The sequence below is a fragment of the Argiope bruennichi genome, chromosome 11, assembly GCF_947563725.1.
Source record: "Argiope bruennichi chromosome 11, qqArgBrue1.1, whole genome shotgun sequence".
Classification (NCBI taxonomy): Eukaryota; Metazoa; Arthropoda; class Arachnida; order Araneae; family Araneidae; genus Argiope; species Argiope bruennichi.
In genome coordinates, this window is record NC_079161.1 from 21,585,015 (window position 1) to 21,600,898 (window position 15,884).

Sequence of the window (15,884 nt, forward strand, 5' to 3'; positions counted from 1 at the left end):
GTGTGGAGTGTAAGCTATTGCTGAACCGAGCTGTTTTCCGAATCCTGTTGTCTATTGTGGAGGCAGCATCAAGTTGTGTGTGGAGTAGCCAGTTGTGTTGTAGTGAGTTGGCAGTAGGATACAACTAAAGCGAGGGACAGTGAGAACTTCAGCCGCTTGGAGAGACCGTTGAGCGAAGCTCCGAGGATCCCCTCTCCTGCTGGATTCTGTCTGGTCGATTACTACATGTGGGCTACTGTTTGCTGTCCTGTCCTGTTCGCCTCGGCTGTATATAGCTGTCGTCTGTGTATTCGTCATCTTTGTGTGTAATTGTGTCTTCATGTCTAAAAAAACATCGTTCTTTTCTACTGAAGCTTGCTGATTGTTTTCACACCATACACCCACTATATGCGAACCCGGTGATCCATAACAATATAAGCACTTGAGGAAATATATTTTACTAGCCGCCTTTAGCGACCAGTTTGTTCGTTCAGATTATTGACTTTTTAGAATGTTAAATGATTAATATAGGATGTATTAAAAACATTTCTTCTAGTTATTTCATACGACTGAATAATACGAATTTTATTGAATAAGTTTACTGCAAATCGAAAAGTGTAATTATTAAGAAAAAGCAGGACTAAAATTTCTGCTAAGGAATTAATGATTGAATCAAACACACACTATTGAATGTTTTGATGAATGAGTTTGAATTACATCAAAGCATTTAAAAACACTGTATTAAATTAAATTTAAAATATTATTAAAATTATGGAAAAAATTATAATGAAATTGATATTATTAAAAAAGTAATTTTTTCACTCTTACAAAGACTATTTCGAAAATACGAACATCATTTTTCGTAAGAATGTCATAACGAATACTTATCTGGCGACGTTTAAGCCTAGTTTTGCTCTCGATTAAACTTTCTGTTTGAAACCTTTTTGATTTCTTTTATATCTGCCTTTTTTGGCTGACGCGCTTTTTGGCGACACGGCGAACTATTTCCAGAATATTTCTATTTTGAAGCTACACTAATTAGCTGAACGAAGCGTTGGATTCAATGCAGCTTAAAAACGGTGAATGACGCAGTCTGAAATTCGTAGGATAATTTATTTTCATTTGATTGTTGCCGTTCGGCAATAAGTAATAAACGCAATTTCTGTGCCACGTACGTTATGTTTTTTTACACATAGCACTATGTATACACACTATGTACACATAGCATATGTTTTTATATACATAGATTTTGCCGAATTTTATGTTTTCATTTAAATTTCAGAATGGGAAGTATGCTTATCAAGAAACCATTTACAGACATAAAGACAATTAAATTTAACGGTGATTATTTGCTAAGAAAAGATGAGAGCTACATTTCTTATATCATCTGTAGTTGGAAATTCCCTTTGGCATACAACTTCCCACTCTGGCCAAGCACACATGATCCGGAACTGCATACCTCTTTGCATGGAAGCTAGCTGGACATCCTTCCCTTTTTCATGAGGGATATTCATCTATTAGCTGGTGAGCTAATGCTATACGAAATGTTAGCTGTAAGATCATGTAGGTGGGAAGTAATCTTCCCATGGCCGACGAAAGGGTTAATATCTATTTCAATCTAATGCTTAAAAATACTTCATATAGGAGATTTTCAAATTATGCATAAGAGTTTTAATTAAATTGGGAGCCGATATTCTTGGTGAATCGGCTGATGGCGAAAAGGCATCCAGTAAATATATAATCACAACAAAATGAATACATTTGGATCATGGCGAAATTTAAAAGGCTAATATAAATATCTGCTCATTAAAAGCAATTCATCTTTTGTTTATCTTTGTTGAAAAATTATTGATATTATTGAGGAAAACATAGGTATTATTCTGAGAGATCGATAGCCTAAACGATTTACAGCCCACCCACAATGTTATGCGTTTTCTTTATTTTCCAGTTAAAAGATTTATAAGTCTAGTTAAAGTGCGAAGTGTGGTAAAAGGCAGTATGGGCCAGAAAATTAGGAAACTTATCATCACTACTTTATTTTTGAACGAACAAAACACACAAGCTAACAATATTGATTTAATAGTATTTTTGAAGGTATTCAAAGCTAAATTTAAGCAATTATTTCCAAAGAAAAACAATAATTAAAAAAGAAAAGAAACTCTCTTTATGTAGACCTTCTCTGAGATCAAAACGTGTGCTTTTTCGAAGAAGGGGCAACTTCAAATGAATTTCTTGGTATCTTCCGGGAGCTCTTCAAATATTTGAAAAACGTACGAAATTTCTTTCCAGTCATTCCGAAGCACGTCCACACCGAGATTCCGAGCCAGCAGCCCATCAGTCCGCCGACGTAACTGAACACCTCAAAACTCTAAACAAGATCAAATCAACGTTTAGTTAATGAGCATCAATTTTCATCAAGAACTCTAAACAAACACAAATCATCATTATTATTATTATAAGCATTCATCAACTACTCTAAAACAAATACAAATCATCATGATCAGAATCATCATCATTAAACACATACAAATCGTCATGATTAGAATTCTTGATGAATAGAATTCTTCAATTCTTCTAGAATTAGAATTCTTGAATTGAATCTTCTTGATGATGAATTCTTTGTTTAAAATTCTTGATGTATGCTTATAATAAACAAACTGATCACCATTAACATTCAAGATCTCTAAACAAATACAAATCATGAGGATTATTATTAGTATTAGTATTCACCAATTATTATTAGTATTCACCAAGAACTCTAAGCAAATACAAAAGTCGTAATTATTATAGGTATTCAGGAGCTCTACAAAATAGAATCAATACATAATGACGATTAACACAAAATGAAATTCTATGAATATAGGGGTTTAAAAGTACAAATAATTGTAACTTTGCAATATATTTGATAAATAAAATTTTAAAAAAATTATGAGGCCAAATTTTTTTCATATACAATATTTTACATATACAATTTTTTAAAGATTTAATTAAGAATTATTCATTTTTTGTTCTTTGGTTAACGAAAAGAAAATAAATTATATTTGATAAGATTCTGTAACCATTTTCATATAATTTACCAATAAAATCCAGTACCATTCTGCTTTCTTGTTTTGGTTTTCCTTAAATAAAATTTGTATTTATTGATATGTACTGTAATTTCTTGTATATAATTTAAATTGCCCGCAGTTCTAAACTGTCTTTGGACAGAAACTATAGAATTTTTCATCTCATCTAAACACTGAATCTACTTTCTCTAATAGAAAAAAATGGATAGAGCACCTTTTACTGAGGATTAATTTTCAAGTTAAATTATTTTAAAAAGAAATAAAAGATGATTGAACCATCCTTTTTTTTAACGTCAAGTTTTTAATCGAATCCGCATAATTTTCATTCGAATCGGGATTTTGAATTTTCATTGTAACCTGTTACTTACAAAAATGCAAATATTTTAAATAGGACATGAAGCTTAATAGATTGTCTGCCTGTGATTAAAATTTTTTCAGACATATTTGAAATCCTCGTAAGACACGGTTATTACGCTACTAGAAATGGCTGTTTTGTGGTACCTTCTTGGAAATGTGTGCCTAACTGCCGCTAATTAACCTACTAGAGGGCGCTTGAATGCGAGAAATATGCTAAAGATTGAATTCATTTTATGTTTTTTTTTTTTTATCAAAAGGCGCAACGGATGCATAATTTTGACTATAGCAGTTCCTCTCGACGAACTATTAGTTAAAATTTGGGAATTCGATGCATTAACAAAATTCTGCGAATTTGTTATTTATTATTTCAGAGATATACTGTTGAAGAAAGATTTTGCTTATCTTCTTTTCTTCATTGCTTTAAAAATAATATGGCTGCAGCCAACAGTTATAGAGAAGGAAATACCTACAAAAGTTGACAAACGTTCTTATGAAAGAATACTTTGAACGAATGTTTACTTTTTTACTAAGCGAAACTAAAATCAAAAGCATTTAAAAGAATAAATAGGGTTTAAAGAAGTGAATAAAATATCATGAGATTAAAAACAACAACTTAATTTTATAAGATCTACTCAATTACAACCTAATATCAATATTAATTCTTGTAAAAATTTAATATCATAGTTTAATATTTTTTATAAAACGCATTTAGAAAATACCGTGAATTTATGTTAGTATAGAGGGCGCCCTACGGATGGTTTATTCAAATCAACTACTGCGTTTCCTTTATTATGTATCTTGTTTAAAAAGTCTACAGAGTTAATTTTATTTCAAGTTATTTAATTGTTTGGCAAACTTTTTTTTTTAAATACGTATTTTGGAATATGAGCAGTTCATTTTTTTTACATGTAATATTAAATAATTAATTGAATATTTGAATTTGGAAACAGAATTAAGATTCATTTCACAATTTTTCTGCCAACGGTTCATATTCAAGTAAACTTTAAATATTATATTAAAAAAATATTTTATAAAAATCATGTATTTAAGAGTTCATACTGAAAATAGACTATCATTTACCTTTAAGAACTGCACATGAAAATGATAAGACATTAGCTGGAAATAAAAAGTCCTAATGCTTGATTGAAATCAAAATGTTATTTGATAATCAATTATTTCAGAAAAGTTTATATTTATAGCTTATTATTATTATTATATAGTTTATAAGAACAAATGAAGCATTAATTTCCATTTATATTTCTAATCTACTAAAGATTTCAGAAAATTTTCTTACCCCATACAAAGGATTATGCGACAAAACAGTGACTTCAGTATCCTTCACGTAAACACGAATTGTGATGTAGTCTCTAAAATCAAACATAAAAACATGCAATCGAAGAATTTTATTGTATATTCTTTGAAAAGTAAAATAATGAATGAATACATGTATAGCGTCGAAGTTTTAAAATTATATTAATAACTTAAATAAAAGCAACTTTTAAAAACACATTTTTAGTAAAATATATTCATTATTTACTTATTTTTATTACTTTTGTTTATAATTAAATAAAAAGGTATACTTCTCAGTTCATATCATATATTACATTCATACAAATAAAATTTATTATTTTAGTCACTTTCTATGTTTTAGTTTTTAATCTATCCATATATTATTTATAAAAAAAACCAGATTTTAACTCCAATTTATAGGTTCAAATTTCGCCATTTTTTTATTTTATAGAAAAACAATAATATTTATATATGTTATCAATGGCACCAATCTAACGTCATCTGCATTTTCGAGATGCATTTCGAGTCTGCATTTTCGAAAATAAAATCTTAATTCTTCCTCCAGCTTCAAGAACTGGACCTATTTCACCACTGTGTAAAGCTAATCAATCAGAATGCTGAATATTTATTGTGCAAGTATAATTTAAAATTTATTACGTTAATTTATTATGTGATTAATTTATTATTATTATTACGTACGTTAATCTATTATGATAAAATACAGTTCAAAATTTCTTGACGTTACTTAATTAATATTATTATTAAGGTTATGAATAGTGAGTGGTAGAAGGCAGCTAGTATTGATTTTCATATAATTAAATCTGCAAATCAATTTTCTTCAGTATGAAGAAGCAAGGGAGTTACAAAAGTAAACAATGCAGTGAAGAAGTCGAAGTGGAAATGTAACTGCTAACAGCTTAAGCTAATTTAATTCTTTATCGGAGATTTAGTTTATTATGTTTTTTTGTCTTCTGTTAATTAAAATTTCAATTTTCTTTCAACTCTGATTTTGATTTAACTTTATTTTTTAATTTTGTGGCTGTCTCATCTCTTATGCCTTATTTGGAACTGTCTTTTTCCTACATGAAAGATAGAAATAACACAAAAATGAGAGAAATCAAAACAATTGACACAGTGAATTTGACAATAAATAAATGAATAAATAAAAAAAAAATTAAATAAATAAATAAATAAATGAATAAATAAAAAAAATTAAATAAATAAATAAATAAAAAACACTGAAAAAATTCTGCTTAAGAATATTTGAAAGCTTGGATTGCTTAAGAAATGCCAACCTAATAACTTCAACCTGCTAGCATTTTGAAAGTAAATGTTTGGAGGAAATAAGAAGGAACAAATATAGCATTGGAATGACGAGAAATAATTTTTAAAACATCTGACACCAGTTGTTCCTGTCTCTTCCAATTAAAACGAAGTTCCTCAGTTTTTTTTTTTTATTTATATCCGGAAGAATCTAAAAATATTGATAATAGAAAGAGACTGAAAACAAAATGGCAAAATAGAATTAAACAGTTTAAAAATATACGATCTTTAAACTATTAAAAGAAATTCAATTTCAAATTAAAATATTGTTTTCAAGAATTCTTAATTTTCAAATTTAGTAAAATTCGTACAGCAAGTATGCAACTCAATCAGGAGAAACGTCCATTATGCCAATAATCAATCATTTGTAATTATTTAGCTTGATTGTTAGTGTTATCATACGGCAATAAATTCAGTGGAACATGATTCTAGATGCTAAAGCAGCGATTCTCAACCTGTGGGGCGCGCCCCCTAGGGGGGCGTGAGCACACTAGAGGGGGGGGGGCACGAGAATATCCAAGAGAAAATATTATTTAAGAAAATTGATTAACTGATTGAAAGGAAAGCACAAATACACATAGAAAACAAAATACATTTCGACATATTAAATAACGTATTAAAGTAAAACTTACTAAATCAAAACTTACTTAATCACAACATACTAAATTAAAAACAAATTTAATAATTATTAGTGTCTTCCTTGGACCTGTCTTGCAAAGCAAAGTTTTTCGAAGGAAAGCTTAATATTAGAAATATCCATTCTCAGTTCTGTAACTATATTTAGCCGAGATCCATATTTTGTCTCCAAAGAAGCCACTGCTTATTGATAGCCCAACATGGCGGCCATTGATGTCGACGCGTCATTTCGGTCTCTTGAGGAATGTTTCGAGGCGTTGGAAAATGTGTTAAATTGCGTTGGGAACCCAAGCAAAAAGTTGCGTGAAGGTGCAAGGACTGCTTTGGGTAAGTTAAAGTTGCATTTTACAAAAGTCTCGAATGGATCTACTAGTATAAAACATAATGATATCTATCATGATATTACAGCGTCGGTTAAACAACCAACGTATGCTAGTGTCGTGGCGCCATCTATCGTAGAAAATGAGAGTCATTCAATGGACAATAATGTCATTGTCTGCTCAAATGATAACAATTCTACATCTGAGGAAGTGCGTAAAATTCTTAAAGCACAGTTAAATCCAATAGAACTGCAAGTAGGAGTTAAAAAGATGAGAACCATCAACAACAACCGTGTGCTTGTTCAATGTGTCTCAAAAAATGACAAAGAAAGATTTTCGAATGCTGTAAAAAAAAATACTAATACCCTGTATGTGTCTTCTCCGAAGCGAAGAAATCCAAATCTGCTTTTAAAAAATCTTCCAAATGAAATTGGTGATCAGGAGGTTCTTCAGCTTTTGAAAGAGCAGAATCCTGAATTGGAAGAGAAAAAAGAATTATGGGAGGAAACTAAAATTCGCTTCACTCTGAGAAGATTCGATAACTCTAGGCATTTGGTCTTAGAAGTCAATCCAACATGTCGGAAAGTGTGTCTGAAAATGAATTTCCTTAGAGCCAACTGGAACATTTGCAAAATAGAGGACTTTCTTGTGATCAATCGCTGCTTTAAGTGCCTCGGTTATCACCACAAAGCTGCTAACTGTGAAAATGGCTTGTGCTGTTTCAAGTGTGCAGGAGAGCACAAAAGTAGTGAATGCCATTTGTCTACGCAGGTTTGCGTGAACTGCATAAGGTTCAATAAGAAGACAAAAGCCCCAAATAAAAAAGTTGATGTGAATCATAAACCATTCTCTAACTGCTGCAAATGCCATCAATTTATGGAGAAACTTACTGTATCCCAGACTCAGTATGAATAGTTTTCTCTCACAAACACATTTGCGTGTTATTCAGCTCAACCTGCATAAATCAAAGTGTGCTACACAGCAGCTTATTTTGAATATGGAATCTCGGAATATTGATATCGCGTTGGTTCAAGAACCTCATTCGTATAAAGGGACTCTTCCGGGATTTCCTTCATCATATAGAGTTTTCTCCTGTCAAAACTCTGACCTAATCAAAGCAGCTATTATAGTCCGAAATAGAAATATTTCAGCTTTTCTGGATATAAATTATCTAGATTATAATATGGTGACAGTGCATTTCAATATTAACAGAATTTCTTATCTATTTGTTTCGTACTACTTCGAACCCTCCAAGAATATTGATTCTGACTTACAAAAAATAAACCAACTCTTCTCCAACGTTCCCATAAACAAGCTGGTCTGGTCTATGGATGCTAATAGTAAATCTGAAACATGGTTCAGTCCCCTTTCCGACTCTAGAGGAATCAAACTCACAGAATTTATCAGTGCTCATAATCTCTTTGTCATCAATGAAGATTGCGGTCCGACATTTTGTGGATCACAAGGATCTAGTTACATTGATGTAACTGTTGTTGGAACGGATTTACTGGAAGATGTTTCTTGTTGGCATTTGCCTACTTATGATTCTCTATCTGACCACAAATCAATTGAGTTTGAAGTAATACTGGATCCACATCCTCCATCAAAAGAAGGCGACAGTTGCACTTTCCATCTTAAAAAAGCGAATTGGAAACTCTTTTACAACAAATCGAAATATTTGCTGTCAAGTATCGGTGATCTCATTGATTCCTGCCAAGGTCCAGAAATTCTGCATGATCTCACAGATGAGCTCATTTCCATTATCCAAAAGTATTGTAAAATGTCCATTCCGATTAAAAAGAAAAAATTGCACAGTGTTCCCTGGTGGACAACAGAAATCGATTGCATGAGAAAGCATGTGAATGCTGCAAGACGGAGATTTCAGAAATGTAAAAATGTCACTTTGAAAGAAATTTATAAGAATAAATACCACGAATTAAGGAATAAATATAATTTAAAACTTTTGGATGCCAAAATAAGCTCATGGAAGAAATTTTTAGATGAAATTAATGAAACTAATGTGTGGAAAAAAATTTATACCTTTGGAATAAAACAGAAATTTCAGAAAAGAGTTGAACTCAGTGGAATAGCTCTTCCATGTGGAACCGTAACTAATTCTTTTGAAGAGACAATAAATGCTGTTCTTTCTCATTCCTTTCCTAAGGATAATGAGAATGATGATGATGATTGTCATAAGAAAATACGACACGACGCTCTTTTAAATACTAACGTAGCGAATGATCCACCTTTTACCATCCACGAAATTGATTCTGTTATAAGTAAATTGAAATTAAAAAAGTCTCCTGGTCCGGACTCTATACCTAACGAAGTTATCAAGAAATTACACGAAATGCACCCCGATCTTTTCTTAAAAGTTTTTAATTCATGTCTTCGTCTCAAGATTTTCCCACGCTGTTGGAAGAAAGCTAGAGTTATTCTGATTCCCAAAAATAACGATGTCTGTATCCCGCATTTAGAGAACCTAAGGTGTATCAGTTTACTGTCAACTTTCGGTAAATGTTTTGAACGACTTATTATTAACAGATTAGCTTGGCGTTTGCATAAAGATAATTATTTCAATAAAAATCAGTTTGGTTTTATGCCTCAAAAGTGCACTGAAGATGCTTTGTTAAACCTTAATAAATTTGTTTTAAAAGGAAAAAAGAAAAACCTTCATACAATCCTGGTTTTCTTAGATATTAAAGGTGCTTTTGATAATGCTTGGTGGCCTGCTATTATGCATCTATTAAAAGGAGCAAACATCCCTGACAATTTATTTGCCGTCATTTCTAACTTCTTGAAGGATAGAACTGCAAGCTTGTCCTTAGGTCACTCCTCAAAGGAGAGGGTTTTACAAAGAGGGTGTCCTCAGGGATCTGTTTCTGGGCCTTTTCTCTGGAATATTATTATAAATGATTTATTGGAAAAAATCGCAGCTTTCTCTTCTTGTGAAACGATTGCTTTTGCAGATGACTTGCTTCTTTGTTTTCAGGGAAAATCATTTCACGATACAAGCGGGCAAGCACAGATTACTCTTGATTTTGTATCGGACTGGGCAAAGAACCATAAATTAGAGTTCAACGCCATCAAGTCAAAAGTAATGGTCTTGGAGAGGAGAGAGAACCACGTTCGTAATAATAACCTCACCCTTAATGGAATTCCTCTTTGCTATGTGAAGGAATTAAAATATCTTGGAATTGTCCTTGATAGTAAATTCTCTTGGAAGCAACATATTTTACATCTTTCAAATAAATGTGAAAAAATTCTGTTTGGTCTTAGTAGAGTTGCTAGAAATAGTTTTGGTCTCAAATCTAATGTCTCATCCCTCATCTACAAACAGGGTATTGTACCATTTATTTGTTACGGTTCTCGAGTCTGGGGTACTGCTCTAAAGAAAAAAATAAATTGTCGGCTCTTGAGGAAAATTCAAAGGAGAATACTGCTACGAGTTATTTCTGGGTATCGAACGATATCTTATGAAGCTGTATTTTCTATCTCCGGCTTTCCACCTATTGACATCTTTATAAACCATAGTAATGAATTCAAGAACGCAACGAAGAACCTGACCCATAAGAGTCTAGATGATTTCCTTCAAATTTCTGAACTTCCCCATCCTGCTGAAAGATTTCCTCTTAATGTAATTAGTTATCATAATAATATTGAAGACAACTTTCCCGTTGTCTGTTTTACAGATGGTAGTAAAATTAACAATAAGGTTGGGCTTGCATTTGTTGTTTTCCAAGATTACATAGAAATTGAAACTCATCAATTCAGAATAAGAGATGAATGCAGTGTTTTTCAGGCTGAATTGCTTTGCATAGCCCAAGCAGTTTCTTGGATTTGTGACAATGAAAACCTTTAATCAAAGTTCTTAATTTGCAGCGACTCCCTTTCATCTTTACATGCCTTAAATAACATCGATTCCCTAAACCAAATAATTGTTAAAACACAATCCAACCTGAGTTTTCTTCAAGGCAGAGGTGTGCAAGTTTCCTTTTCTTTTGTTAGAGGTCATACAGGAATCTATGGCAATGAACGCGCCGACTGGCTTGCCAAAGAAGCGACAAAACTTGTTCCTTCCATTCCTATGAGCATTCCGAAATCTTATTTAAAGAATGTCTTTAAAGATAAAGTTATATCTGAATGGAATACTTTATATCAAGCATCGACTAATGCACAGCTCACTAAGGAATTTATTCCATCCATACAGAGACGCCTAAAAGCTCACTACTTTGAGTCAAATTTTAAGCTTATCCAGTTTCTGACTGGGCATGAAAACTTTAAAGCATATTTAAAACGATTCAATTTGTCGCCGACTGATAGGTGTTCGTGCTACAGTGGTGCAGTCCAGGATGTCAAGCATTTGATATTTGAATGCACCAAGTTTATTCCGGAAAGACGTAAACTGAGAAACTGCCTTCGAAAGAGCAATATAGCTTGGCCTCCTCATTTATCTGCCTTTGTACAGTGTAAAGCATCCTTCATTTCCTTTTGTACATATGTTAATAGTATTTTTCCCCGTATGATTTAAACTTTACTCCAGTGTGTTTGCCTACATATATTTGCATATATACTTTTGTATTTGTATTTTGAATATTTTATTTGATCATGCTTCTTCAATTGTTTTATATCATTTATTGTATGTTTCTGTTACTATGTAATCAATTTTGCTTCATTTTTGTTTTTGTTTGTGTATATACTTGTTTTCCCCTTTTTTCTTTCTTCTTTTTTTGCATTTGTGCCTGCGACCTTATATTTGAAATTTATTTTACTCTCAATTGCGTACTGACTTACATCTGTAAGCCTTGTGGTATACTTGTTGGCACACAAGGAGTTTATTCATAGAGAACAAAAAAAAAAAAAAAAAAAGAAGCCACTGCAGAAAATCCAGTTTCACAAAGGTAGGACTTTGAAAATGGTAATAGAATGCGAAATGCCCTTGTTTTTAGTGCAGAAAAATCATCCTCTACTCCTGCCCAAAATTCAAATAGTGATTTATTACTAAATTGTCTTTTAGTTTTGCCACTTGTTGTGAAGTCTATGATTTTTTTTTTCCCTCATCAATTGAGAGTTCTTCGGGAGTTTTATGAAACGGATCCCTAACCCACTTGTAACTTGCTATCAGTTTGTTGTCAGCAAGAAAATACTTTTTAAAATTCTTTACCAGCATGTCTAAATGATTTTCAATGGTTACAAAAACAACTTTTACATGTTCTTCTTCAGCCTTGGTAGTTTTAGTACAAGCATCCACATTTGCAAACATTGTTAGGTTTTTTTGCTTTAAATTTCTGCTTCACGATTCCAATTTTCTACAAAAAGCATTAACTTTATCACTCGTATCCAACATATGTATATTTGCTCCTTGTAGTTGAAGATTCAAGTTATTTAATTTCTCGAATATGTCGACCAAGTAGCTCAATTTTATCACAAAATAAACCAACGCAAAAATTATCGGCCTGCGGTCTGTTTTCTTCTTCTAGGGAAATGGCGATTTCTTCTCTTAATTCATAAACACGTTGCAAAAATTTCCCACATGATAACTATCTTGCCTCGCAATAAAATAGTAATTCTCATGTCTTTACAAAGTGCGGAAAAGATTCTCGATTTCAGGGGTCTCATTTTTATACAATTTACTACGGTTACAACCGTAGTTAACACAATATTCAGACCAGGACTCAAAGTTCCTTTTCAAAGGTCGTTTAAGTTTATTAGGTTTCATGCTTTCTGTAGCCAACATTTTTGAGCAAATGATACACGGGAGCCTTTCTTCTTCATTTACTTCAGTACTGGTAAACCCAAAATTTAAATATTCTTGAGAATATTTTTTTTGATTTTATTTTCGTAACCACGCTCGTCTGTGTATCTGTTGATACTTGACTATCGTCTAATGCTCGCTTACTTTCGCTTAAAAATTCGATAGCGATAGTAAGATCGACTATCCATGAGATCGACTATCCATGATCCATGAGTCTGCATAAATCTGCTGCCGTGAATATTTAATATGGCGAATTGCAATTAACACGAAAACATATATAACATACACATTCACGATAGATTCGATAGCGATAGTAAGATCGACTCGAATGAGACTAGCTGGAATTGAAATTTGCGTTATCGAACATTTTCCTTCTTCCTATGAGAAAACATTTGCTCTATGCATGCTCAAGACGGCATCGGTCGTGTGGATTCCCTTCCACAAATATTACTTATTTCTTTCTCTTTTGTTTAGTCATGCTTCTGTTTTATTTCTTTTCATATTCGAAAAAAAATGTATTCCCAGTATCTAAATTTAGTTCACCCCGTCTAGGTTAATTTTCATTAACGAATTTTTCTACTTTCATATTCTTTTAACGTTATCTCTCTGTTTGGGTTTCATTTCAAATATAATATTCAAATTCTTCCCGTTTTCATTCGTTTCATATGTCCACCGCCCGCTTCGCAAAATGCCAGATATGGTTTCTCGCCAACATTGGCTCGCTTTTACTCTTGTTTTGGCAGTTAGTTAAAAATAATTTAAAAACAGAATTCAAAATACTCAATATACATTACTGTTGTATACATTTTATTATAATCGGGGGGGGACGATGAAAACTATGATTGAAAACTGGGTCGCGAATACTGAAAGGTTGAGAAACGCTGTGCTAAAGCATTAAGTATTACACACTTAAAGCAGAATTCTATTATTAAAACGAATATTCTTAAATTTTATAGTATTCTTTTTAGAGTTTTATAGTGAATTTCATGCATCAGCTATACAATTTCTCCAAGAATTTTACATAATTTTAAATTTGAATACACAGAGTTAAAAAAGTATTTTAAATTAAAATGACTTACCTGTGATTAAGCTGAAAAAGAAGTAAAAATATGTGAATAAAGTTTCCAACTGCAGAATTACTTAATATTTTGGAAATTTATACAGGATGTTGCCGAATTCGATCTACAAATTCAGAAGAGTGATAGTAAGCTACACTAGAATAAAGAAATACCATAGAATATGGAGTGCAAAACACATTCAGTTAGTAAAAAGTGATGATTAGCTGCACTGTGATCGAGAAGAAGACGTCTTCTCACGACTAAATTGGGGGGGGGGGTATAAAAGCAAGAAGCAAGTATTCATAAGTGAGCATTGTAGAATTCGGGTAGAGTTCATACCTAGGATGATTGATGCCACACAGAATGATTCACATTTCCATTGCTATTGATTTATTGTCAAATGAAGCCTGATTTACAAGAAATAACCACTCACTAAGAGCGTATGGGGTCGTCCGAAAATCCTCACATCACTGAACCGTTGAAAGTATAACACAGGTTTAGTATTAACATCTTGACAGAGATTCTCGGAGATCATCTGTTGTAACTGTATATTCTATCCAGATGTCTCTGTTGCATAGTACCTTATTTTCTTATAGCATGTCCTTGAAGATTCGCTGAGGGAATATCGACCACTGCATACCAGAACATTCATTCACTCAGGATGGTGCACCAGCACATTTTTAGATGGTTTGGTGGTTTGTAACCACCAAAATGTTATAAATCCCGAGAAATGAAGCGGGAGAGGCGGGCTTGTTGCTTTGATCTCCACATTCTCACGCCCTTAAATCCTTGGAATTCTTTTTCTGGTCTACCTGAATTCTCTTGTTAATTAGATGCCTGTTAATTAGATATTTGAGGATCTTATAGCACAGATGGTCGTTGCTTCAAGAGACATCGCTGGCACACCTTTATGTTTGAATGTATCCTATAATCATTATTCCGTTTGTGTTGGTCGTGGAATGAATATCGCGGCAATTACTTCGAGCAATTACTTTAATGTCTTTTTCGTCATATCTTTTCTGATGTTGAATTACGATGAATTATAATCATGCACGCCTGTATTATAACTTATTTTACATCAAATAAACGTTTCTCTACTTATTATGGGCCCTTTTTGTCCCACTCGACATCACATTCTCCATAACTATTTTTGTGATTTTCTCATGCTAAATGATATTGGTGATCCTATGTTCCAGGGCAAATTTTGAACTTCTTGATGCCTACTGTCATTCTTATGAGTTTGTTGTCGAATTCGGAGATATCCTATACAACATTATTTAATAATAAAGAAGTGAGTGCATAAAATTCTTCGATTATTCTTGCTATCACCAACCAAAGTAAAGTGTTAAATTTAAAAAATAAAAATAAATCTCAGTAAAACTAAGCAGTATCTGAATTACACTTAAAAATTTTATAAAATAAATAAAAATAAAATAAAATATTTTGAATAGGTAGAAATTATTTTTCCACATGTGATTTGTTAATTATATTGTTATGTTATGTGTTTAATTATATCGTAAGAAATATATTAAAATATTTGTGCATATTTACAGCATTTATTTAATCATTTCAGATAACTTTTTATGAGCTTTTCATTAATACTTCGATTTTTTTTTTAAATTTTTCAACTCGAATGCAGAATAATTTTGTCAGAAAATTTGCACTAAAAATATTAATTATTCAAAAATCATGAAATTATCGGAGATTTAACAATTTTTATAATGCAGTTACAGAAAATTTGACTTTCGAATTATTCATACTTGAAAGAAATTATTGCAATAGTCTAATTAATTTTTCACAAGACAGACCGACCAAAAGTAATTATAAAAACAAGGGACATTTATAAGGTCATAGAAAAACAACGTTAACAAAAACTAAAATTTAAGTAATGCAATAAAAACTATTACAGTCAAGATGGGATTAGCTTTCGAATTTACATTAAAATATCTGAAGTGACATGATATTCATAAGGTCATAGAAAAACAACGTTAACGAAAACCAAAATTTAAGTAATGCAATAAAAATTATTACAGTCAAGATGGAATTAGCTTTCGAATTTACATTAAAATATCTGAAGCTGAAGCACTTAAAAACTTTGCTG

The 15,884-nt window shown here is 31.9% G+C and overlaps 1 protein-coding gene across 1 annotated transcript in view; it reads right to left on the reverse strand.

The window, feature by feature from the left end:
• Nucleotides 1-2,071: 2,071 nt before the first annotated feature.
• The window catches only part of LOC129957368 (uncharacterized), a 43,275-nt gene continuing 29,462 nt past the window's right edge, over nucleotides 2,072-15,884 (reverse strand). The window contains exons 11-13 of the mRNA XM_056069659.1: nucleotides 13,805-13,907; nucleotides 4,696-4,768; nucleotides 2,072-2,347 (exon numbers count right to left, since the gene is read on the reverse strand). Of these exons, the coding sequence (XP_055925634.1) occupies nucleotides 13,866-13,907 (42 nt within the window). The 3' untranslated portion in view covers nucleotides 2,072-2,347; nucleotides 4,696-4,768; nucleotides 13,805-13,865. The remainder of the gene's footprint in view (nucleotides 2,348-4,695; nucleotides 4,769-13,804; nucleotides 13,908-15,884) is intronic.